Consider the following 24868-nt stretch of genomic DNA (forward strand, 5'->3'; position numbering starts at 1 on the left):
CCGGCCCCTGACAGAGGCCCCACCCAGCACAGGCCAGGAAGCCCCGCCCCAAACCACAGGGAGAGAACCTCACTGGGCCGGGGGATGGGGACCACAGCCAGGGAAATCCCCTGCAGCCCCAGGAGATGCCCTTGTACAAGGAACTCCCCTAGACAGACATCTGGACTCCAGCAGGACCCAGGAGGAAGGTGCGGGCGGAGCAGGCGCAGGGGGCAGGAAACAGTCCGGTCTGGCCCCACAGCACAGGGGGCAGTGAGTGAGCCAGGTGCAGGCTGAGGGGAAGCCCCTTCCCCACACGGGGACAGGGCAGGGGACCGAGTGGGTGGAGGGAGGAAGGAGGGGCCAGCGTCTGGGGAAGGCACCTCCTCCCGTGCACGTCACTGAAGTCCTGTGTCTGCAGCTGAGTCACGGGCTCCTGGGAGCCCCCAGACGGCGCCCAGGAGCCCCGACCCACACCCTTGAGCCTTGAGACCAGGCAGGCCCACTAGGGGGCAGCCCTGGCCAGTGCCCCACGGCGGGCAAGTCTGCGGGTAGGCCTGAGCATGGCCTTGATGTCCCCCAGGGCAGTCCCTCCGGCAAGAAGCCCAGTGCCCGCAGCCCCACCCCGTCCTGCGCTGGGCACGGCTGCCGCCTCGGACTGTCACCCAGGAACCGGTGACTTTGAGCAGGGGAGGGCAGAGTCCAGCCTGGCTGCCTGCCTCGTCCTGGGCCCTGGGTCCTGGCCGAGGACACGCAGGCACCTGCCTCACCTCTGCACAGTTCAACCCCACACTCTGGGTGAGGAGGCCTTGAGGCTCCCACCGGGCCCAGCACACCCCGAGTCCTGCACAGGCGGCGTGCTGGGCACCCACCGGCCTCTGCCACCCCTCCTGCGGTGGCTAAGGAGGGACCTCTCTTTGGGGGACAGGTGTCCCTGCACTACCCTTGTCCTCAATCCAAAGCCCACCCAGGCTCTCCTTCCACCCACGTGCCCAGCAGAGCCCACCCTCCCCAGAAGTGGGCAGGGTCTTCAACAGGCCTGGGAGGCGGGGCAGGGGGCCAAGCGGCTTTCCCAAACAAGCTGTGGCAGTCAGCTCAGAGACCGGAAGAGGAGGGCACGGAAAAGCCAGGGGAGGAGGGAGGCGGACCCTCCGTCCTGTCCCGCCCCCAGCATCCTGGCAGGGGCGGCGGCCAGCGGCAGCGACGGCGGCTGCTGCCGCCAGTGGTGCTTACCTTGCTCGTCCTGCGGCCCCCGACGCCCCCTGCGCCAGTGCCACACGGCGGCCAGGGTGACGACATGGCCCAAGACCACCAGGGAGGGGAAGAGGCTCCCAGACTGCTCCATGACCGCCACGCAGAGCAGGCACAGCAGCCCTTGTTGCGCCAGGAACCTGCTGTTCCAAGGCCAGACAGTCCCCTCCCTGGGCGGAGGGTGAGCGAGGGGGCGCCCCGGGACCAGGGCCCGCCCTGCCTGCCCGCTGGCCACCCCACCGCACTACCACCGCAGCCTGGGGACGGCGGCCCGGCCTGGCCCTGCTGCACCAGCTGCGCTCTCCCCCGCCCTCCTCCTGCCCTCCTTCCTCCAAGGCTCTTGGCCGCTCCCACTCACGCTCCCCACACGGCCCAGCTCAGCTGTCCCTGCGCAGAGCTTAGACGCTCAAGGTTAGCGAGAGCCTTAACCCCTGCGTACCCACAGCCACACCCGCCCGGAGGAGGGGCCAGGCTGCAGCCCCCCCCAGCACAGCCTGGACAGCCCAGACCCGAGTCCTCCCACCCGAGCTGAGCCCAGGCTTCCCCCCACCCCCCGCCCCCACCAGGGGGGCCCCAATACCCCAAGGGTGCCCTGGAGACAGCTGCCAGGCGCCGAGGGTGGATGGATGCCAGTGTCCTGACCAGAGCTGCCCCCTACCCCAGGCCCAGAGCCAACAGACCACACGCCAAGGCACACCCTCTCGTCCCCAGTCTGCGAAGGGCTGAGAAGCAGGCTGTGCTGAGGGCGGGAGACGGAGCCTCTCCCCAGCCCCCAGCCCCCAGCCCCCAGCCCCCAGCCCAGGCTGGGCTCCCGCAGACTCCCAAGGGCCGCCCCACCTACCAGGCACGACCTTCATTGGGGACGGCAACAGAGCCCACAGGGCAGACAGGGAGCGGGCGTGGGCTGTGGGGTCACAGGCCCCTCGGCGGCGGCGGCAAGCCCAGCAGCGGCGGCCTCCGCTCAGTGGGAGGAGGGCACAGTCGGCCTGCACTGTCAGCAGCAGTTGTGGGGGAGGGGAGCGGTGGGCAGGGGCCCAGGGGGATATAAATATCCAGGGAGGGCAGGAGAGGCCCGTCACTCGTCCACACTTAGAACATGACGTGCAGTGTGAGGGCACCGGGCGCGGCCTGCGCAGAGCCCCGTCTGGCCAGAGGGTGCCGCGACTCTCCCCGAGCCCCCACCTGGTGATGCTACCGGTGAGGAAGCACCTGGCTGTGCCATCACCTGAGGACACGGCGTGAGCGGCTCTGCGCTGCCCCGGACCCCTCCCGGCTGCTGCTCCCCCTCCAGGCAGAGGGCCCTGTGCCAAGTCACTCAGCACAACGGCTGGTCCCAGCAAGACAGGACACCCACCCAGGGTCACGCTGCCCGCCCCGGGGCTCAGGCTCCCTGCCCCAGCATGGGGTGCTCTGCCCTGCCCTCCACCAGGCCCCCGCGGTGTGCGAAAGGCAGAGCCAAGCCACATCCTCCATGTCCGGTGTTGACCTGGACCTCAGCACCGAGGAAACAGGATGGGTGTGCGCGTGGGTGAGTGTGGGGTTGGGGACCACAGCGTCTCCCCTCTCCTCCCTGGGCCTGATACCCCCAGACACACGGCCTTCAGCCCACCGGTGGTACTTCCTATGTGTTAAACACCACTCAACTTCCATCCTAAAAAATCCAAAGGGGCAGGAGCTGGTCTGTGTCACACAGGCTGTGACTTCAGCCCAGGAGGGCCGCAGGGCACCCAGCCTGCGCCTGCAGCAAAGCCACAGCGGGCGGCTCTGGGCCTCCTGCTCCCCAGCCCCATGCTTCTGCTCTGGGTGGCCAGGGCTTGGGCTGGATAAGGCAGCCCAGAGGGGCAGTAGCACTGGTCACCCACAGGCAGGCCAAAGAGGGCTTAGTTTCTGGTGGAGCCCAGAGTGGCAGGTGGCCAGCAGCCAGGCGGGGGCTGAGCCAGAATGCATGGTCCCGGGCCCTCCAGGCCTGCCACCCCACCGGCTGCAGGAAGCCTCCAGGGAACCTGTACCCACAGCCCTGAGAAGCGGCTCCTAGGGGTAGGAATGCCCCAGGCAGGCAGTGGGAGGTCTGGGACAGCAGCAGCTGCACTTCTGGGACACCCCCAGCCCATCCCACCACGGCCCCCTGGGATGGCTCTGCGAGGGGCCCTGTCCACCCTTGCATCCCTATGCTCTGATGCCCCCGCGACAGGGCTGCAGGCATCCGTCCCTCCCCCCACCCCCTGCCCTACCTTGGCCCAGCTGGATCAGCTCCTCCATGCTGTACCTGTCCATGGCTGCCGCTCAGGCCGGGCTTCTCTGAGGGCCGGCAGAGAGGAAGGCCAGGCAGGAAGGAGGGAAGGGGTGGGAGGCAGGGGAGGGCTCGCTCCTGCCCTGGCCTCCCCACCCAGCTCTGGGAGCAGTGGCTCCTCCTCACAGCCACCCCTTAGTCAGTCAGCCCAGCAGAGCCAAAACCTCGTGGACCAACCACGTGGACCAGCTCAGGGGCAGGGGCCTGCTACAGCCCCTCACCCCTCAGGCCCCAGCCCACTGCCCACTGGTCTTCCCGAATGTGCCTGCCCCGCCCAGCCCAGCCCACAGCCTCCCCTTCCCTCTCAGGCCTCACCAGCAGGGCCCTGCCACCCCACCCACCCACATTCCAGGCATCCATGCGCCTGGCACATGCCCACGTGGCCACATGGAGACAGAGCCCTGCACTTCCCCACCCCTCCCCGAAATCCACATTCCCTCAGAAAGGGGCCCACGGCCAGGTCAGCCCTAGGCACCAGGGGTTCCGGCCCCCGCAGCACCACAGCCAAGGGTCTCCCAGTCCCTGCATCCCTCCCAGTCACGCCAGGCCCAAAACCACAGACCTGATCCCACCGCTGCTCCCCAGAGTATCTGCTTGGGTCCTACACACCCCTCAGCAGGCGAGGCCACCGCGGGCGTGGCCAGGACCCCACCACACGCCACCTGCATGTGCGCCCCACGTGTCGGGGTCCATGTGCACCCCCGGCTTGTGACCCTAGGGGACACCAAGAGACAGGGCGTGTGTTCCTCCCTGTTACCGTCTGGAACATACGCAGGCGCACAGGTGAACTGTCCCCGCCTTCTGCACCAGGCACACACCCCAGGCAGGGGCCTCCCTCCACCAGGCTGTCTCCTCCCCTCCCACCAGGCCTCAGCTCAGGGCGCTTCCTCACCTGACTGCTCCCCTCACTCCCCCCGCCAGCTCAGCCCCACGTGTTGGGGGGGTGCCCTGTGGCAGGTGTGTGTGTGTGCACGTGTGTACACAGCTCAGGGGCCCAGACCACCCAGGCCTCACAAGTAGGGACTGGGTACAAGCAGCCCCCAGCCAGGGTTGGGTGGACGGAGGCCACCCATCCAGCCCTCGTGTGTGCTCTGCGGGGGCTGCACGCAGGGAAGGCTGGGGTCTGCGTGGCTCATACACGCTAATGGCGTTAGGTAGGGTTAGAATCAGCCCAGCAGGGAGTGGACCTCACGGCCCTGCCACCACATGGGCTGGGGCCCAGCCCTGGCTGCGTGCCACACCCAGCCTGCGGGCAGAGGGGAGGGAGGGCCCGCGCCTGCGGCCCTGACTCAGACCGGAGCCTGGGGCAGGAGCACATTTCCTGTTGGAAACTCTGAGCTGCCACCAGCGGCTGTGGCCGGGAAGGGAAGACTGAGTCACCTCTGTGGGGACCGGGTACCCTCTGCCCCGCCCACTGCAGCCACACCCAGCCCCCCTCCCGGCCCGATTGCCAACTGCAGGCCCAGCTGGCCCGGCCTGGCCACAAGGAAGGAGGGAAAGGAGGGGTGGAGCTCCACTCACCACACCCAGGACACGACAGGGCCTTAGCACTGGAGGGGGCTGGTCCCCCAACAGTGCAGAGCAGGAAGGGCCCGGCGGAGGGGATGGCCTTGGAGGAAGGCCCCGGGGGCTGGCTGAGACCTGAGCACCCCGCCGAGCGCGCTCCATCCCACATCCCCTCTAAGGAGGCACCGTCACGTGCCAAGGCCAAGCACGCCAGACAGCGGCTCTCACTCCACGCCCTCACTGACGGACCCGGATGGGCTTTCTCGGCAAGGCCCCGGTGGGTCCAACCCAGATGAGGCCAGGCCTGGGGGGCGGTCTCAGCACCCTGCTAGATGTGCCCAACCTCAGGCCTGCCCTGGGTCCCCTAACCCCGACTGCCTTGCGATACCCCTGCCCACCCGTCCCCTGCCCCTTGAGAGCAAGCTCCTCCCAGGCATCACGCCTGCCTGCTCCTGAGACAGCTGTGTGGGGCACGGCTACAAGCCCAGGTCCTGCTTGGGGACAGAGGAATGCCACAGAGAAGCAGCAGAGTGAGCAGGGGTCCCTGGCAGCCCCTGGGGCCTGGTGCCCACCTGGGAAGGACCAGCCCCCAACTCCCCCCCACAACCCCGCTCCCGCCTGGGGTCTGTCTCTCCCTAGCAGACCAGGGCCACCTGCTCCGCCCACAGCCGCGGGGGCAGGGCCAGGCCACGCTGCCGGGTACAAGCAGCCCGTCCCTGCGCAGGGGCCTACAGCAGTCTGGGCACTGGCACAGGGGGAAGAAAGGTGGGGGCGAGGGCAAGCGCAGTGCCGGAGACGGCGGCCTGGGCAGGAGCGGGCGGGGCGACACCCACAGCTGGCCCCTCCAGTCCAGGCTGTGCCCGCGGATGTGCTGGCAGCAGCCATGGGCTCCTCCTGGGCCTTCCATACCCCAAGGTCCTGGGCACTCAACACCCTCAGGCAGACAGGCTGCCATCTGCTGGCGTGAGCAGAGATCCCACACATGCACTGCCCACCCCAGGGGCCTGCACAGCCAGGGTCCCCCTTCCCACCCAGCGTGGCCCGGGGCCAGGATGCAGCTGACCTGTGACTGGGGCAGGCTCCGGGCCCGGCCTGGCCAGGGTCCCCAGGGTGGTGGCGGGCACCACAGGGGTCTCAGGTACCCCCTCCTCAGGGTCCTTCCGGCGGTAGACCCTCCGCTCCTCGCAGGCGGGGTCTTCAGCCCTCAGTGGCCCCCGCTTGGGTGGGCAGCCCAGGGGACCCTGCACAGCCTGCACGTGGGGCGTGCGGCGTGCAGGCATCACCATGGCTACAGGACGGCGCACGCGCTGCAGGGAGGCAGGCACGATTTCCGGTGGCAGGTGCAGGTACTGGCGCAGGTGGGCAATGCCCTCATTGGTGAGATACCAGTAGAAGTGGCGCCAGGCAAAGGTCTCCCGCACCAGGCCCCGCGCCCGCAGGGAAGCCATGGCACGCATGACCTGCAGGTTGGTGGCTCCAGGCACGTGGGGGTGCAGGCTGCGGGGCCGCCGGTCCTTCTTGGCCACCATTACGCCCTCGCGGAAGAGCACCTCATAGATGGCCCGCAGCTGGTCCAACGGCATAAGCATGCCAGCCACCATGGCTGCCGGGAGCTGGGTGGGTGTGCAGGTGAGCGCGGCGGGGCACAGCAGCCAGGCTAAGAGGCTCCCTCGGCACGGCGTGCCACAGGCTCCGGGGCCGGGATCTGTGGATTCCCCCGGCACTGCCTGCTTGCCGCTGCCTGTGACCGCCTGTGAGCCTCAGGCCCGCCCTCCAGACGCCCGCCCGGCCCCTCTGACTCAGCAGCAGGGGCGGCCCCTCCCACCACAGCCGCCGCCGGCCCCTTGCAGAGTGAGGGGCACCTCAGGCGGCAGCTGCCCCCTCCCAGCCCAGGCCCCGCAGCTCCCGTGTCAGAAATGACATCAGTCTCTAAACACTTCCTCCAAGGTTCCTAAAACTGTCGGGGCGCAGGGTGGGTGGTGCGCACCAAGAACCAGAAGGAAAAGATGGCAGATGGGGGGGTTCTCAGGCCCAGGGGCGGCTGGGGGTGTGGTCCCCAGAGCTGGGGGATTCACAAGGGCCTGGGGTGGACGGGGGTCAGAGGAAGGAGGTCACTGGGGGGGGGGGTTAGAGAGCAGAGGTCTGTCAGAGGACATGGGCAGCAGGTTGCAGGCACCGAGGGCTGCTGTCCATCGGGCAGGCAGAACAGGGCTCCCACCTTCAAATGCCAGTCTGGACAGCCTCCAGCCTGCACACTTCCCTCGCCAGAGCAGGTCAGGGCGGCAAAGAAACACAATGTTCCCTGCGGGAGAGGGGCCCAGGGCAGCCCCTGTCCACCCCACCTCCAGGCCAGCTGTCAGGGGCCAGGGACTCCCAGCTGCCCCAGGGAATCAAAGTGACTGAGTCCTGCCAGCCCAGGCCTGGCGCCCGGCCGCCCGCACAGCCTTCCTACCCTGGGCATCTGAGGGCCCTGTCTGTGGCCCAGAGGGGCTGCAGGGGGAAGCAGCAAAGAGCAGGAATGGGCTTCCCTGTGAGGCCTGCCGGCCAGCCACACCCAGCAGCACCTACTTCCCACACTGAGGGTCCAGCTCCAGACACCCTGGCCCCGCCCCACCCCACAGCACGCGGCGCCCCATCCGCCCCACCCGGATCTGCGCTCCCCCCCCCAGGCTGACACACCCATTCCCACCAAGCACTGCAAGCCCAGGAACTGATTATAAATAGGGCGGGGGTGGGGGCTCTCACGGTGGGAGGCGCTGGCCAGCTGGCCAGCGGCCAACAAGGCAGCGCCGCGGGGGCGGGTTTATGGGGCTGTCACCATGGCTCCACCAAGCAGGCTGCAAACAGCACTCCAGACACACACACACACACACACACACACACACGCACGCACGCACGCGGGCTGGGGCCGCCCAGTGGAAACTCTGAAGGCACGGCTAACTGCTCCCAGAGCCCTCCCGTGCCAGCTCACTGCTGCACCACCAGCTTCCTACTCTCCCCCCGCCACACCCTGCTGGGAAGGGGGCCAGCTCGGGGAGCGGGGGCGCCAGCCCAGGGAAGATGGACCAGGAGGACCCGGACCAGAGTGGCCAGCAGCCCCGCCTCCACGAGCAGCCTCCAAGCCACCAGGGCTCTAGCTTGGCAACCAAAATCAGCTGAGGTCCAGCAGCCAGCACAGCCCTGTGCCCACCCAAGTTCCTACTCCCTGCCCTGCCCCTCAGCCCACATGCATACACACTGACCGGGGTTCCCCCACACTCCCTAACCCAATCTCCCCAAGTCTCCATGCCCCACAGCATCCCCAAACGATCCCTAGCCACGTCCAGGCTCTGGGCAGCACAGCTCCCAGGCCAGACGGCCACCGGGTAGCCAGCCGATGCAGCTAGTCACCCGCCCCCAGGCCAGAGCCCACAGTGCGCTAGGCGCCAGAGAAGGGGGCGGGGCCGGGGGACTCTCCCCTCCCCGCCACCAGCAAGAGCAGCTCAGACCTGGGGGAGAGGGAGCAGCTTGGAGCAGGGTGTTACCCACCAGCTGCAGCACGCACACCCCTGCCCCTCCACCTGAGTGAGGGGGACAGCCCCCAGGGCTCCAAGCTGTTAAACGCCCCTCGCTCCCCCACCCCCACCCTGCCCGCGGCGGCTGCACGTGCTGACTCAGCACTGGGAGGGCCAGGGCGCAATGGCTGGGCGGCCCCTCTCCCCGGACTCCCCGCCCGTGGGGTTTCCAGGGCAACTAGTTCGGACCCTTGGGCAGCCCCCAGCACCCACAAGCCAGGACAAAGAGCCGCAGTGTGGACTTGCCCCGGGCCAGCCCGCCGGGCGCCTCTGCTCCAGCGATCCCCCCTTCCACGCCTGGCTGCAGGTCGAACCGGGTGGGGAAGGAAGGGGCTGACCGGCTGCTGCCGGCGAAGGCTGAGCTCTCGCCCCGCCCCCGTCCCCGCAGCCCGCCCCGCCCCCGACACTCACTGCAGGGCTGCAGCGCCGTGGTGGCCGGAGCTGCCCCCCACCCGCCCAAGAACCCACCTCCGCTCCCTGCGGAGTCGTTTCGAGGCAGGAGCTAAGATACCCACCAGGCTGTAGCCCAGCACCCCCCAGGGCTGCTCTGGGGGCCGCGCACCCTGACAGCTGCCGGGCAGGCGCCTGCCCCTGGTGGAGGTCACCGTGTGGACTGAGCCCCCGCCTCAGGCGCTGCCCCCGGACCGCACCTTTGAGGGAACTGATCTCGTGCTGGATGGCTCGCGAGGGGTCCATGCCTCCGCCGGAGCCGAGGGCGGCCTTCCTGCCGCCACTCGGAGTCCAGCCCCGCACCACACTGCCCAGGCCAGAGCCGCAGCCTGGAGGAGGGGCCAGGAGGTGTGGGGCGGGGCTTGCATGCCAGGGGCGGAGCTTCAGCTGATCAATGCGCCGGACAGGCGCCAGGGCGCATGCTCCCACCAAGCCACCCCACCCCACCCCCTTCCTGGCTGGCTTTTCCCCCTCACGCAATCTGGGCAACTCCAGCCACCCTACCTGGCCATGGGGCCGCATACAGATGCCCCCAGGCAGTCCACCACACAGTCCCCAGCTGACCACATGAGCATAGGACCTGTCCCTGGCCATGAACCCCCTCCACCCACTCCCTGCAGGAGTGCAGGAGCCCTGCTGGTGGGCTGCAGATGACCTCCCCAATGGGTACCCTCCAGGGCAGGGACTGGAAGGCCTCCGTGGTCACGCCCCAGACCCCAGACTGACACATCCCAGAGCCTGTGGCTGTGCCTGTCCCTGGGCCCTCCCCCTCAGGCCTAGCCCTTCCCTAAGTGCGACCCTGCTGGGCCCCTCCCTCTCCCATGGCTCAAGGAGCTGTCTGCACTCCAGCAGGACAAACTTCCCCTGTAAGTCCCGCCCAGGCGGATCCTGGGAGGCGCTGGGTGCTGCATCACTCACCACCCAGTAGCTCAGGCCAAAACCCCTGGCTGTCATCCGACCCGTCGGCCTCCCTCTGTCCACCTGTCACTATCTCCACTGCCCCCAGGCTGGCACCTGCAGGGTCCCAACTCCACTGCCCACCACCACCACGGACCTCAACAGTGCTCTGAGACGAGCACCCCAGCCCGAGTGGACCGTCCCTGCACCCTGGCCCTCTGCGGGGCAGTGGGGAGTGGGAATGGTGCCCGACAAACGTCTACTCCCTCCTCTGTCCTCACCCCAAGGGCCCCTCTGGCCACTCAGGCCCCCCTGCCCAGGTGTACACCCAGGGCCGCTGGGTACCAGCCTGGGGCTGGGTCGGAGAATGTGACCATGGCACAGGGACGCAGGTCCAGGGCAGGGATGGCGTTCAGGAGACGCCAGCCGCCAGACTGGGTCAACGGTAAAGCAAGGCACTGAAGCACAACTTCCGCTCAACCACTTCTGGAGAAGCCCAAATGCAGCCTGCGGGTGACGAACACTTCGCTACGAAGCCTCCGAGAGCACTGAAGAGGGATTCATAAGCAGGTCTAGGAGCTACGGAGGAGCTCAAGCAAAAATCAGTGAGCAAGCCGGGCAGCGGTTAAGCCACGCCTGGGACACTCCAATACCGCAGTGCCCGGGACAAGTCCCAGCCACCGCACGCTCCCACCCCGGCTCCTGCTCACACACCCAGGAGGCCGCAGCTGATCACGGCCGAGTGCTTGGGTTCCTGTCCCTCACACGGGGGACTCCGATGCGTTTCCTGGCACCCAGCTTTGGCCTGCCACGGTCCCAGCTGTCGCAGGCATTTGGGGAGTGAACTAGCCGATAGAAAAATCTCTGTCTCTCCCTCTTTCTCTCACTCTGCCTTCCAAATAAATAATTTAAAAGTTGGTGCTGGTTCTATTTTTTGAGTGCATAAGGTACAACATCATGGTTGTAAGCTAGTGAAAAAGCAAGGGCACAGGCCGGGGCGATGGCGCAGGTGGCCGAGCCTCTGCCTGCGGCGCCGGCATCCCATATGGGCGCCAGTTCAAGTCCCGGCTGCTCCTCTCCCAATGCAGCTCTCTGCTGTGGCCTGGGAAAGCAGTGGAAGAGGGCCCTAGTCCTTGGGGTCCTGCACCCGCGTGGGAGACCCGGAAGAAGCTCCTGGCTCCTGGCTTCGGATCATCCAGCTCCAGCCATTGCGGCCATTTGGGGAGTGAATCAGTGGATGGAAGACCTCTCTGTCTGTAACTCTGCCTCTCGAATAAATAAATAAAATCCTTAAAATAAAATACAAAAGCAAGGGTACACGTACTTCAGGCCTTCATGTTAACAGCACTGACCCTGCAATTAACATCCCCCCCTCAAGAAGGTGGCCCACCTGGGGTGGCCACAGCAGTCTGAGGACAGCATGGCAGCTGGAAGTGACCTCAGCCTCAGAGGCAGGGCCACAGGGCACCCATGAGCCAGCGCCCTGGGTCCTTCTCAGCGGGAGGATACACAGGCTGCAGCTGGGCAGAAAGGAAAATGGCTGTGCAAAAGCCCTGGGGTGAGAGGAAGCAGCAGCAGTAGCGTGAGCCAGAGGGCTGCAGACGGACCCCCAGGCAGGGACGTCACCAGAACAGGCAGCTGCCAGGCACGGGGGGAGCCCGGGGTAAGGGATGGGGGCAGAGGGGACAGGAAGCTGGGCACCCTGGCTCTCCGGCACGGCAGGGGTGGGTGGGGCGGTGAGAAGCAAAGCCTTGGCCCTCTCTCCAGAGCTCACTGCTACCTCGCTGTCCAGATGTCCTGGTCTGCGTCCTTGTCAACCCCTCCACGGCACACAGGCGCGCTGCACTGAGGAGCCTGTAGTCTGTCCCGTTCCGTGAGCTGGGGGACTGCCCACGGCAGGGGGCTTAGCAGCAGCAGGTGCAGCAGGCAGGCCCTCAGTTTCCAGCTTGCCCTGACCACTCAGGGGTTCTGCGGAGGGCCTGCATCTGACCCAGCCCAAATCCCCACGCCCTGGGCAAGGCCCAACCCTCTGGAAGCTTCCAGCAAATTCTGGGAGGCAGCTCACACCCTTGGGGCCCAGAACCCAGGCCAACCCCTGACACTAAAGCCAGCCCCCCTGCCCCGCTTCCACCAGCCCCACTGTTTAGACACAAAGCAACCATGTCCCCCATACCCCCAGTCCCCCAAGTCCCCAGGCCTGGCCACTGGACCAGGCCAAAGAGGTGGTTCTACCTCTGAGCCTTGTCCACAGCCACTCTGCGCTGTGTGGACGTGCTGGTAGTGGGTGGAATGGGGCCATGCGCAGGGGGTCCAGGGGACCCATACAGAGGTGACATGGGACAGGCTGTGCCAGCAGACCCTGGGCCCAGAGGAACCCACTGTAGACTGTCTCTCCCCACACATGACTCCCGCTGTGCTGTGCCTGGAGCGGGAGGGCAGGAGCCATCTCACCCGCACTGCCAGGCCTCTGCCCCACAGCTTCAGCTCCACACGGCCTTGACCTCTGGGTGGGAGGAGAGCCCTCCTCCACAGGGGGCCAGCCCTGCTGGCCTGCTGCCCTGTGGGCCCTGGAGTCCCCGCGAGGGCCCAGGAGGCACAGGGGCTGTCACTCTGGGCCCCATCTGTCCCTCTCTCCTGTAGCCCAGCAGAGTATTGTCAATACCGGGGTCCACCACACACCCACCTGGGGATGTCCTGTGTCCCACCACGTGCCCCATCCCTCGGGAGGCCCCACCATCTGCACTGTCACCCCCAAATATTTGTCACGCCCTTCCTCTTCCCACTGCCTCCACCACCAGCGTGGTGGGCCCAGCCACCCACCCTGCTCACCTCCCAGACAACAGTCTCCTGGCTGCCCCCTGCCCCTCCACCACTGGACACAGGGCACAGGCTGGGGTGGGCGTGTGGTCCAGCAGTCAAGATGCCACTGGGGACCCCGCATCCCATATCGCAATCCCTGGGTTTGAGTCCCGGCGCCATTTCCAGCTCCAGCTTCCTGCCCACGGGCACCCTGGGAGGCAGACGTGATGGCTCAAGGAGCTGGGTCCCTGCCTCCCACTTGGGAGACCCAGGTGGAGTTCCTGGCTCCTAGCTTTGACCTGGCCTGGCCGGGCATTTGGAGAGTGAACCAGTAGATAAAGCTCTCTCTCTGTCTTTGCAATAAATAAATAAAAATTTTCATTTGATAAAAATCAACCAGCACTTCTGGCGGGCATGTGGCCTAGCAGCTGCCGTGGGCATCTGAGGGGTGAGCCAGGCGTGGGAGCTCCTGCCCTCTATCTGTCCCTGACTCTGACCGAGAAATGAAGATAATAGTGAGTGGTAATTTAAAATGGTGACAGTGCTAACATGAGCATAAACGTTCCTCTGAGCCCACCAGGACAGGAGGTGACACCGGGTGTGGGAGGGCACGAGGGAGCAGACAGGCGCAGCCCTCATCCCAGTGCAGGGCACCTTGAAGCAGTCACAATGTCAGCCATGTTCCCACCGGCACCAACAACAAACCCGCCACACGCCACTGCAGGGCTGCTGCCTGTGGTGCCGGCATCCCCTACACGCACCACACTGACCAGCAGCTCCCCTTCCAGCCCAGCTCCCTGCTAACTAACGCACCTGGGGAGGCAGCAGAAGACGGCCCAGTGCTTGGGCCCTGCCACCAAGTGGGAGACCCGGACGGAGTTCCAGGGTCAACAGTCCCAGCTGTTGTGGCCATTTGGAGGGTGAGGAGGGCGGAGAGCTCTCACTCTCTAACTCTGCCTTTCAAATAAATAAATAAACTTTGGGTTTTTTGGTTTGTTTTGGTTTGAGTTTTTTTGGTTTTTTTGTTTGTTTGTTTGTTTGTTTTTTGTAAAAAGGAGGTGGGACTTGATCCCAGGCACTTGGGTATGGGATGTGGGTGACCCAACAGCAGCTTAACCCGCTGCACCCCAAGACTCGCCCACACATACATTTTTTAAAGACCCAAGGGATTTCTCACAGCCAGCAATAACTACCAAGAAAAACACAACAGGGAAAACAGCCTCGTCAGCGATGCAGGACATAGAATATTCTGGAACAAGATAAGTCGGAACCTACGCTGGGAAAGCCCTGAGCACACAGCGCCAGCTGCACCAGGACCCTCTGCTCCCACAAGCAGGGGTCCAGAAACTCCCCCCACAGCCTCCAGCCACAATGCCCATCAGCCCCACCCCACCCCACCGGCGCACTACACGACAGGACTGGTTAATAATTGCCTCATTTACTCACTTACACAGTTTTTTATCAGATGGGCAAGCCGTATTGTTTGTTTGAAAGTATAACACCGGTACAGTGGTCAGCCGCCCCAGCACTGCAGGGCCCCAGTACTGCAGGGGGAGGGCTCCCGTCAACACCAAGCAAACCTCTCAGAATTCACAAAGCTTTGGGTGAATGGGAAACTTTCTAGGGGTGGGAGTTGTGCTATAGCGGGTTAAAGCACCCTCTGTGATGCCGGCATCCCACATCCGAGCACTGGTTCAAGACCTGGCTGCTCCACTTCCAATCCAGCTCCCTGCTAATGCACCTGGGAGAGCAGTGGAAGATGCACCAAGTGCTTAGGCCCCTGTCACCACGTGGGAGATTCAGATGGAGTTCCAGGCTCCCGGCTTCTGCCCAGCCCAGCCTTGGCCGTGATGGCCATTTGGGGAGTGAACCAGTGGGTGGAAGATCTTTCTGTCTCTCCCTCCCTCTCTCCACTCTGCCTTTCAAATAAATAAATAATTTCTAAAAAGGAAGGAAGGAAGGAAGGAAGGTTGGTTGACTCTCCTGATCACACCCAGAAGACACCAGCGAACACTGCCCCTTCCTCCCAGCCCCTCCCCGCACCACCCCGTCCTCTGTCCCCGCTCCACACACACAGGGAGGAGAAAACCACTCTCACAAGCAAATACGAACGTGAGTACCCGTTTCCCTCCTTTCATCACTAAAGCTGACACCTCACATACAGCATTCTGTCCCCTTGCTGTTCCATCAATCTCCCGCCCATGCGCACCCAGCACCAGAGCCGGCACCCGGATGGCAGCTCCACCTCCCGCCCGTGCGCACCCAGCACCAGAGCCGGCACCCGGATGGCAGCTCCACCTCCCGCCCGTGCGCACCCAGCACCAGAGCCGGCACCCGGATGGCAGCTCCACCTCCCGCCCGTGCGCGCCCAGCACCAGAGCCGGCACCCGGATGGCAGCTCCATCTCCCGCCCGTGCGCGCCCAGCACCAGAGCCCACATGAGGATGGCAGCTCCACTTCCCGCCCGTGTGCGCTGCGTATGCAGTTTTGACAGGCACGTTCGCCAGCCCAGTTCCCACAGCTTTACCATGGAGCCCAGAAACCTGGATTTTGAGATTTTAGCCAATATGGTGGGTGAAAAATGGCACCTTTGTGTAAATAAAATAGTATTTTTTTTATCTGAAAAACTGAGCTACAGAGAGAGAAGAGACGGGGAGGCGGGGTGGGGGGGACAGAGAGAGAGAGAGAAAAGAGAGAGAGAGAAAGAGAGAGCCAGAGAGAGACCTTCCGTCTGCTAGTTCACTACTCAAAATGCCCACAACAGCCAGGACTGGGCCAGGCCGACGTCAGGAGCCCAGAATTCCATCCGGGTCTCCGACAGGTGGCAGGAGCCCAAGTACTCGGATCAGGCTCCACTGCTTCCCCGGGCAGTGCAGACCCTACGGAGCTCCAGGCTCCTGGCTTTGGCCCGGCCCAGCCCCGGCCATTGCAGTCACTTGGGGAGTGAACCAGCAGATGGAACATCTCTCTCTGTCTCTCCCTCTCTCTTTCTCTGTAGCTCTGCCTTCCAATTAAATAAAAATACATCTTTTAGAAGGAAGCACACCAAGCACACGGCAGGCTGCCCCGGGCAGCAGGGTAAACAGCGTCCTTGTCTGGAAGCGGGCTTGCAGACGTGATTGCGTTCCAGACCCTGCGTGAGAGCGCCCTGCACTCTCCAGGGGGCCTCAGTTGTTCCTGCAAGAGACAGAGACGCCGGGCAGGTGCTGAGGGACACGGCCTGCTCCCAAGACTGGCCGAGGAGGCCAAGCTCCACTCCCCATGCAGGGTCAGAGCCACGAGGCCACCCCCCACCAGGGTCAGAGCCACGAGGCCGAGCCTGCCCAACACAGGCTGAGCGACGGGCCACCCCCCACCACACACAGGGTCTGAGCCATGAGGCCACGCCCCCACGCAGGGTCAGAGTGACAGTGACGAGGCCCAGCCCCCCCAGGAGGGTCGGAGCAACAAGGCCACTCCCCAACACACCCAGGGTCAGAGGGACAAGGCAGAGCCGCCCCCCACACACACACACAGGGTCAGAGCAGGCCGTGCACCTGCACAGGGCAAACCTAGAGCGCCTGGCCAGGCTCCGCTGTGACAGCCCCGCACGCTGACGCAGAGGCACTGCCAGGCTGGTGCCGTGACTGGAGCCGTGGAGCACGGAAGTGGCTCTGGGAGCGGGCAGCAGGCGGAGTCTGCAGAAGCGCCAGGCCCGGTCACCTGCTCAGACTGTTGACAAAGACAGGTGAGAGGTGCCGCCGCGGAGGCCTCGGGAGGAAAGGAACACGGGAACTGGGGGCCGGCGGACCCCGCGGGAAAGCGGCGCCATCGGGGCTGAGCTGTGTTCCGCCACCAGGTACGAGGCCGACTGGCCGGCCGGCACTGCGCCTGGATCCATTCAGCCGAAGATGCCCCAGCAGAGGGTGTGGCTCGGCTGCCGCGTGCAGCCGAGAGCAAAGTGCCCAAACAAGGAGAAACTGAGGCAGGAACTGCAAAGCCAAACGGAGCCCACGCAGCTGTAAAGGGGGAGGCACCTCCAGGCTTATCAGAAGGCTGTTCTGCCCACAGGCCCTCAGCGTGGCCTGGAGGGGAGGGGGGACGGGCGGTGCTAGACATGTGATCCACAGCAGGCCGACAGACCTCACCTCACTCACGGGACCAAGACCAAAGACTGACCGACAGCCGAGCCTCGGGCCGGGTCCGCAGCCCGAAGCAGAGACAGAGGCCGGCAGAGCCGCAGGCGCGGGGCACAGCGCCGAGCTGCAGAGGTGGAATTTGCCCTCCTGGGCTTCTGTTTATGCTTTTATGCCTTTTATTTCTCCCTTTTAGAGTGCCCATGCTGGGGCTACGCCAGGCCAGAGGCTGTAACTGGAGGTACACAATTCGCTTGCCAGTTTCAAAAGTACACAGGTGGGTGAGAACTTTGTCCCCAAACAGCCCCTGCTCAGTCTCACCCAGACCTGACTTAGACAACGAGATGAGGGGTCTGGGACTTTTTAAAAAGATGTATTTATTTGAAAGGCACAGTTAGAGAGACAGAGACAGAGAGAGGTCTTCCACCTAATGCTTCACTCCCCAAATGGCTGCAACGGCCAGAGCTGGGCCAGGCCGAAGCCAGGAGTTTCTTCTGGGTCTCTCACATGGGTGCCAGCCCCAATCTGGGACTTTTGAGCTGATAAAATCTTAAACTTAAGAGTTGATGGACCGGGGCCGGTACTGTGGAGTAGTAGGCAAAGCCACCACCTGTGACACTGACATCTCATATGGGCACGGGTTCGAGACCCGGCTGCTGCATTTCCAATCCAGCTCCCTGCTACTGTACCCAGGAAAACAGCAGATGCCCAAGTGCTTGGGCCCCTGCACCCACATGGGAGACCCAGATGAAGCTCCTATCTTCAACCTGGCCCAGCCCTGGTCACTGGGGGCCATTTAGGCAGTGAGCTGGTGGGTGGAAGATCAATTTCTCTCTGTCTCTCTGTCTCTGTCTCTGTGTGTGTGTGCGTGTGCATGTGTATGTGTGTGTCTCCCTCTCTCTGTAACTCTGCCTTTCGAATAAATCTTAAGAGCTGATTGAGACTTCTGGGATTCTTGGGGTGGTGTGGGGAGCAATCCGGACTAGACTGAGTTACTGGAATTAAGACTTATTCTATGCATCTGCTCTCCCACAATATGGCGCTGAGAAGAGAAGTAAACAGCTTCTACACAGCTGCCTCCAGTTCAGCTAATAAACTGTAGGACTTGCTCCTGATTGGAGGAGAGCAGCGTACTCGGCGTGTGGGCAGCCGAGTTGGGATTGGCGGAGGAGGACTATAAAGGAGGAGAGAGACGGCATGCACCGGGGAACATCTAAAGGGAACATCTAGCTGAAGGAACACCTGTGCAGCCCCCGGGAAGAGCCGGCCGGCGGTGTGCCGCTCCCCTGCGGAAGTGGGGAATGTGGCCAGGGGGAACTGCCCTTCCACGGAGGTGGAAGGGATAGTAGCCAACCCGGGAAGAACCAGCAGCAAACCCGGGGAGGGCCGAGCAGACAGAAAGAACAGCGCAGGGTCCTGTGTCGTTCCTCCACGAAGAGGGGGAGCGACAGGGTGGGGTGAATGTATTGTACATGTGGGACATACATGAATTTTGGGAGGCCAGAAGGCAAATTTTAGCAGGTTGAATGGTGCCCCTCAAAAGTACATCCATGGGGGCCAGCACTGCAGTGTAGCAGGCTAAACCTCTGCCTGCAATGCCAGCAGGCATCCCACATGGGCGCTGGTTCTAGTCTCGGCTGCTCCACTTCCGATCCAGCTCCCTGCTGTGGCCCGGGAGAGCAGTAGAAGACGCCCAAGTCCTGGAGCCCCTGCACCTGCATGGGAGACCCAGAAGAAGCTCCTGGCTTCAGATCGGCACAGCTCCAGCTGTTGTGGCCATTCGGGGAATGAACCAGCGGATGGAAGATCTTTCTCCCTCCCTTCCCCTCCCCTCCCCTCCCCTCCCCTCTCCTTCTCTCTCTCTCTCTCTCTGTAACTCTGACTTTCAAATAAATAAATAAAATCTTTAAAAAAAAAAAAAAAAAAGGAAAGAAAGAAGCTGAGTCTCTGCGCCCGTGTGGGAGGCCTGGATTGAGACCCAGCTCCTGGCCCGGCCCAGCCACTTGGCCCCTTAGAGAAGCTTTCTCGTGGCGCCCGCAGGCACACAGCCTGCCCTGCGAACCGCCCCAAGTCGCCATGGTGACGACACCGACGCTCAGCTGTCTCCTGAGGTGGACCCCACGCCTGCTCCTGCAGATCCGCAAGTGGTCATTCGTTTAACAAGAAGGCTCAAAAAAAGATTTTTTTAAAAAGGTCAAAATACACACCCATTCATAAAACAAAAGCGGAGTAAAGATCGCAAACCCAACACTGGAGATACCAGCTGCCTCCCACCTGTGCACACAGACCCCACCTCCACCCCGTCCCCCAAGGACCCCCTGCCACCTCCCACCTGTGCACACAGACCCCACCTCCACCCCGTGCCCCAGGACCCCCTGCCGCCTCCCACCTGTGCACACAGACCCCACCTCCACCCCGTGCCCCAGGACCCCCTGCTGCCTCCCACCTGTGCACATAGACCCCACCTCCACCCCGTGCCCCAGGACCCCCTGCTGCCTCCCACCTGTGCACACAGACCCCACCTCCACCCCGTGCCCCAGGACCCCCTGCTGCCTCCCACCTGTGCACACAGACCCCACCTCCACCCCGTGCCCCAGGACCCCCTGCTGCCTCCCACCTGTGCACACAGACCCCACCTCCACCCCGTCCCCCAAGGACCCCCTGCCACCTCCCACCTGTGCACCACAGACCCCACCTCCACCCCGTGCCCCAGGACCCCCTGCTGCCTCCCACCTGTGCACACAGACCCCACCTCCACCCCATCCCCCAGGACCCCCAGGGGAAGCCTGGCCACCCCACCAGCCCCCTCTGCTTCCCACCACCCCGGTGCCCCTGTGGTGACCTCCCTAGCCCACAACGCTGCCTGCCACTAGCCTGCCCCCAGATGCCATCTGGGGGCCTGCCTTTCCCACAGCACTGGCCCTGGGTCTGCCGCCCTTTGGGAACCAGAAAAGCTGGCAAAGTGGCCTCCACCCGCTTCCTGGTCCCAAGTCCCCTTTGCCTTGGGAAAGAAGCAGTAAAGGTCCCTGCCAAGAGCCGCCCAGCTGGGAGGGCCTTCCCACAGCTAAGCCATGACCCCAGGACCCACAGACTGGAGGGAGAGAAAGAGGGGCCCACAGCCCCCGTCTCCTGAGACAGTACCTTCCTCCACTGTGAGAAGGAGCACCTGACCCCCGCCCTCCTGCCCCCTACAGACGGCCCGGTAGTTGGGTACCTGACCTCACCATCCACACCCCCACCGGGCACACACAGCACCAGCTCGCCCAACCCTGCACCTGCCCGTCCACTGGGTCACGGACATCACGGTGGGGGACCCGGGCATCTGAGCTGCAGCCAGCATTAATCTCCCCAGCCTCCTCAGGTCCCTTCTCAAGGTGCTAGAACCTTGGCCCCTCTGCGGCCTCACACGCCTCCCCATCCCACAGCGAGCCAACAGCAGAGGAAGCGCCCCAGCCCCTCCGAACCACAGGGCCCCCCCCGGCAAGCGGCCATCAAGCTGGGCCTCTGGAGAGAGGGGCTGGGCAAAAGCACATCTGGCACCCAGCCTGGGCCAGGGGGTGCCCATGGCCCCTGTGGCCAAGGACGGCCTTCGAGGCCTCTCCTCTGCCCAGGGACAGCAGGTCAGTGTTCTGCCAAGGCCGTGCAGGCAGCACAGGCCCCGGGCCACGGCTCCATACCAGAGGACACCCACCTCCAGGCTGCCACACCCCAGCCTGGCTGAGGTCCCTGACGGCCCCTTCCACCTGACCCCAAGCCCCCTCCTGGCTCATCACCCACTCGTCCACTGCCCAGGCCCTGGCCCTCTGCCTCCTGGCTGCCCCCGTGGGCTCCAGGGGGCTGCAGGTGCAGAGTTCAGGACCCTGCCTTCCCTACCACAGCCTGAGGCATGGTCCCGCGGCCCTGCCCGCCAGCTCAGTCCTGTGCTTTCTGGCATCCTGGCCTCTCCCCATACTTCCTGCCTCAGTCGTTTCCAACCTCCCCCCCACACACAAAGTGGAATCCCCGTCCTGCCGCCTCCTTCCCTTGGCCACTCCCCACTTCCGCTGCCCCCCCAGATCTTCTGGGGATAGCTGAAGAGTCTCACCCCCCAGGACCCCTGCAGGAGTCCAGCTCCAGGAGGGGGGATGGGGTGCACCTGTCTGTCCATCCCACCCGTTTTATTTAAAAGGCAGAGCGAAGTGGTTGGGGGAGAGAGAAAGATCTTCCATTCACTGGTCCATTGCTCAAATGCCATCATCAGCTGGGGCTACAGCCGGCTGAAGTGAGGGGCTCCACCCAGGCATCCACGTGGGTGTCAGAACCCAAGACCTGAGCCATCATCTGCTGCCCCCCAGGATGCACGTTACCAGGGACTTGGAACTGGAGGCAGCTGGCACTCGAACCCAGGCACGCAGGCATCCCAAGCCGTGTCCTAACCACTGTGTGAGACGCCTGCCACCAAGGGTGATTCTTTACAGTGAAGACACAGCCGGAACCTCCCACGCAGCGGGCGAGGCTGGCGGCAAGCCGCTGCTGAGCGTGCGTCTGGTGCCTGTCGCGCTCGCCGACACCAGCGGGCAGTTCAGGAGGCACGCGTGTGCGGCACTCTCCTAGAGTGGCCAAGTAGATGGAATGCCGTGCTTCCGTGGACCGGAGTACTGCCACCGGCAAAACAGGTTCAGCGGGGGACAGACAATCTTTCCAACAATTGTGCTGGGACAGCTGGGTTTCAACACGCTGAAAAGAGACCCCCAACTGCACTACACGCAGAGTCAACGCAAGATGGAACTAAGGTTCCATGTAAGAGTGAAAATCATAAACTCTTGGAAGAAAACATACAGCGGAACCTTCGTGACCTTTAGATGTGGCATCAAAAGTACAGCCAACCAAGAGAAAACTGTTAAACCGGACTCGCGTTAACGAAAGCAGACGTGCCTCAAAGAACACCTCCGAAAAGGTAAGAAGGTGGGCGGGTGCTGTGGCGAAGGGGCTAAGCCTCTCTGCCCAGGGCACCGGCATCCCATGGGGGCCGGCTGTTCCACTCCTGATCCAGCTCCCTGCTAATGAGCCTGGGAAAGCAGCAGAAGATGCCCACGGGCTTGGGCCCCTGCACCCACGTGGGAGACCTGGAGGAAGCACCTGGCTCCTGGCTTCAGCCTGGCCCAGCCCCAGCCATTGCAGCCATCTGGGGAGTGAGCCTGTGGATGGAAGATGTTTCTGTCTCTCTCTCCTTCTCGCTCAGTATCTCTGCCTTTCAAACAAGTAAATAAAGATTTTTTTAAAAAAAGTAAAAAGGTAACTCAGAGAATCAGAGAAATTATATGAAGAACACTTGTAATTCGGTAATAAAAAGATAGAAGCCCAATTTTAAAAGGGACAAAGCCTCTGAACAGGCCGTTCTGAACAGACCAAGGAGCCCAGGGAAAGACACCACACCTCACTAGCTCTGGGGAAGGCACCACTTCACACCCACTAGGACCGGCTGTCTAACAATCAGAAAGTCAGATAATAACAAGTGTCGGCAAGGACGTGAAGAAACCAGTCGCCCTGCAGAGCCGTGCAGCCGCTCGGGGGCCAGCCTGGCAGCTGTCCGAACATCTAAGTATAGAATCACCACACAACCCGGCAGCTCCAGCCCCAGGCAACTGCAAACGCACAGCCGCAAAAACATGCACGAACGGTCCCAGCGGCGTCACTGACAGCAGCCAGAGTGGAAGCACCCAAGTAGCCATCAACGTTCAAGTGCACGAATGAAGGCCGGTTTAGGCACACCACGGAGCAGTACGACCCAGGAGAGGGAGTCGTGCACGGCACAAACCGCTGGCCACGGAACCGCTGTGCCGAGCGAGAAGAACCCCGATTCCGTCTCCAGGGAATGCCAACGCAGGCCCATTCCTGAAGACGGAGAGGACGGTGCTGCTAGGGCTGGGGGCCCCGTGTCCTGGCGCCCGTCCTGCCCTGGGAGGCACTGGAAACCACCGTATCATGTACTCTTGACTGGGGAAGTGGCGTGGCCTGAGGTGCAGCTCAATAAGGCACCATCAGAAATAACAGGAGGAGCAGGTGCTCAGCCTGGCGGCGAAGGTGCCCGTCCCAGGCTGGAGCGTCAGCCCCTGCCTCCGGTTCCCAGCCATGCAGGCTCTGGGAGGCTACGATGACTCAAGCAGCTGGGCTCCTGCCACCCACATGGGAGCCTGGATTATGTTCCCAGCTCCCAGCTTCCGCACAGCCCAACCCGTCTTCGCAGGCATCCTGGGAATGAACCTGCAGACGCAAGCTCTCTTCCTCTCTCTGCTTCTCAAATGAATAAATAAAATCTTAAAAATAACGAGGCCGACCTAGCCTGCACTGACGTGGAAAGTCAGCGGCTCCGGCGAGAATCCCCGGGCAAGCCTGCTGGGAAGGGAAGGCCACACGACGGTTTGTTCTCTCTCTCACCCCAGCCAGTGAGACCGGGGTCAGAGCTGGGATTTCTGCGCTTCCACAAGTCAGCATGTCTCACTCGGCACACTCGGCCCATGGCGACGCGCTTCCACAAGTCAGCATGTCTCACGCGGCACACTCGGCCCATGGCGACGCGCTTCCACAAGTCAGCATGTCTGTCTCTGGACAGCGGCGCGCACGGCCACGGGGCTCAGGATGGCCTCACAGGCTGCCAGCTGAGCTCCAGCCACTGTGGACAATGCCTGCACAGTCACTGCTCACCCATGCAAGCTCCCTGCAAACACCAGCCGAGCGCCAGGGCCAAGCAAGGGACACAGATAACAGAGCCGGGAGTCCAGCCGGGAGGAGGGCGGGGGTGGGGACGCGCCAAGAGGGTGCCAGCACGAGGGCTCCAGGCCAGCGTGGCCCAGGAGGGAGGTGGGGCCCCCTCCGGCCAGGCCTTGCCGAGATCCCGGGCCACACTCGGGCACACGCCCCGTGGACACACTGCCGCTCCGTCCAGCCCCTCTCCAGCCTCACCTGCTCTCCAGGCCAATGCTGGTCTCCCAGACAGGCGCCTCCTGTGGGCTCCACCCCCCGACAGTGCTCACCCCTGCCCTCCCATCCCTGGCACAGTGGCCTTCAAGGTTCTTCCCCATACGCCCAGGGTCCCCTGGCTGGCCCCACTGCCCATCCCTACCCCGCACCTGTTCCGGGACCCCAGGGCCGGCCCCTGCCCCTGTGCCTGCAGCACCGCTCGGAGACTGCTCACTGCTTCGCCTCGGCTGGCCACTCTAAGCCTGACCCCAGGACTCTCCAGGCTGCCAAGGCAACCCAGCCTCTGGGACCCATCTCGGGCCAGGCTGGGCCGTCTCTAAGTAACCTGCCCCCGGCCCGACAGCACAAGCAGCTCGCCCACGCCACAGGCCCTGACAGTCTCAGCCCCACAGGAGCCTGCCCTGGCCCAAGGCAGGAAGGCCGGAGACAGCCGCGCGGCCCAGGCAGACAGGAAGTCGAAAATGCCCTGGCAGCAGTATGACTGTCACACAGGGAGACTGGGGATTCCCAGGAGGGAGCCAGGAATGACGCGTCCGGCAAGGGCCCAAGCTGTGGGGGGAGGTCCTGGGGGCCACACAGGGAAGGCCATGTCTCTCTTGTGGGGGGAGGTCCTGGGGGCCACACAGGGAAGGCCATATCTCTCTTGTGGGGGGGGAGGTCCCTGGGGGCTACACAGGGAAGGCCATGTCTCTGTTGTGGGGTGGGGCTGGGGGCCACACAGGGAAGGCCATGTCTCTGGTGGGGGGGGAGATCCCTGGGGGCTACACAGGGAAGGCCATGTCTCTCTTGTGGGGGGAGGTCCCTGGGGGCTACACAGGGAAGGCCATGTCTCTGGTGGGGGGGGGGAGGTCCCTGGGGGCTACACAGGGAAGGCCATGTCTCTGTTGTGGGGGAGATCCCTGGGGGCTACACAGGGAAGGCCATGTCTCTGTTGGGGGGGAGGTCCCTGGGGGCTACACAGGGAAGGCCATGTCTCTGTTGGGGGGGAGATCCCTGGGGGCTACACAGGGAAGGCCATGTCTCTGGTGGGGGGGAGATCCCTGGGGGCCACACAGGGAAGGCCATGT

The 24868-nt window shown here is 63.9% G+C and overlaps 1 protein-coding gene and 1 long non-coding RNA gene across 18 annotated transcripts in view; one reads left to right on the top strand and one right to left on the bottom strand.

Moving 5' to 3' along the window:
- Window positions 1-24868, bottom strand: part of PLEC (plectin) — a 56399-nt gene that overhangs the window by 26182 nt on the left and 5349 nt on the right. For 4 of the 16 annotated variants that reach the window (XM_051831205.3, XM_089336506.1, XM_089336495.1 and 1 more), the window contains exon 1: window positions 2072-2246. The exons of 5 other annotated variants lie outside the window; for them this stretch is intronic. In XM_051831205.3, the coding sequence (XP_051687165.1) occupies window positions 2072-2087 (16 nt within the window). In that variant the 5' untranslated portion in view covers window positions 2088-2246. Of the gene's footprint in view, window positions 1-1212; window positions 1587-2071; window positions 2247-3461; window positions 3516-6089; window positions 6747-9230; window positions 9353-24868 lie in introns of those variants that run through there. 7 more of the 16 variants (XM_089336498.1, XM_089336497.1, XM_051831207.3 and 4 more) reach the window with 4 other exon arrangements.
- Window positions 16231-18747, top strand: LOC103347182 (uncharacterized). 2 transcript variants are annotated; one of them, XR_016236636.1, is made up of 3 exons: window positions 16231-16453; window positions 17038-17118; window positions 18499-18747. It is a non-coding gene; the product is annotated as an uncharacterized LOC103347182 (long non-coding RNA). The 2 variants fall into 2 exon arrangements; XR_516091.5 differs by having other exon boundaries at window positions 16425-16564; window positions 18499-18634.

The sequence above is a fragment of the Oryctolagus cuniculus genome, chromosome 6, assembly GCF_051225735.1.
Source record: "Oryctolagus cuniculus isolate XC-2025 breed Fujian yellow rabbit chromosome 6, ASM5122573v1, whole genome shotgun sequence".
NCBI classification, from domain to species: domain Eukaryota; kingdom Metazoa; phylum Chordata; class Mammalia; order Lagomorpha; family Leporidae; genus Oryctolagus; species Oryctolagus cuniculus.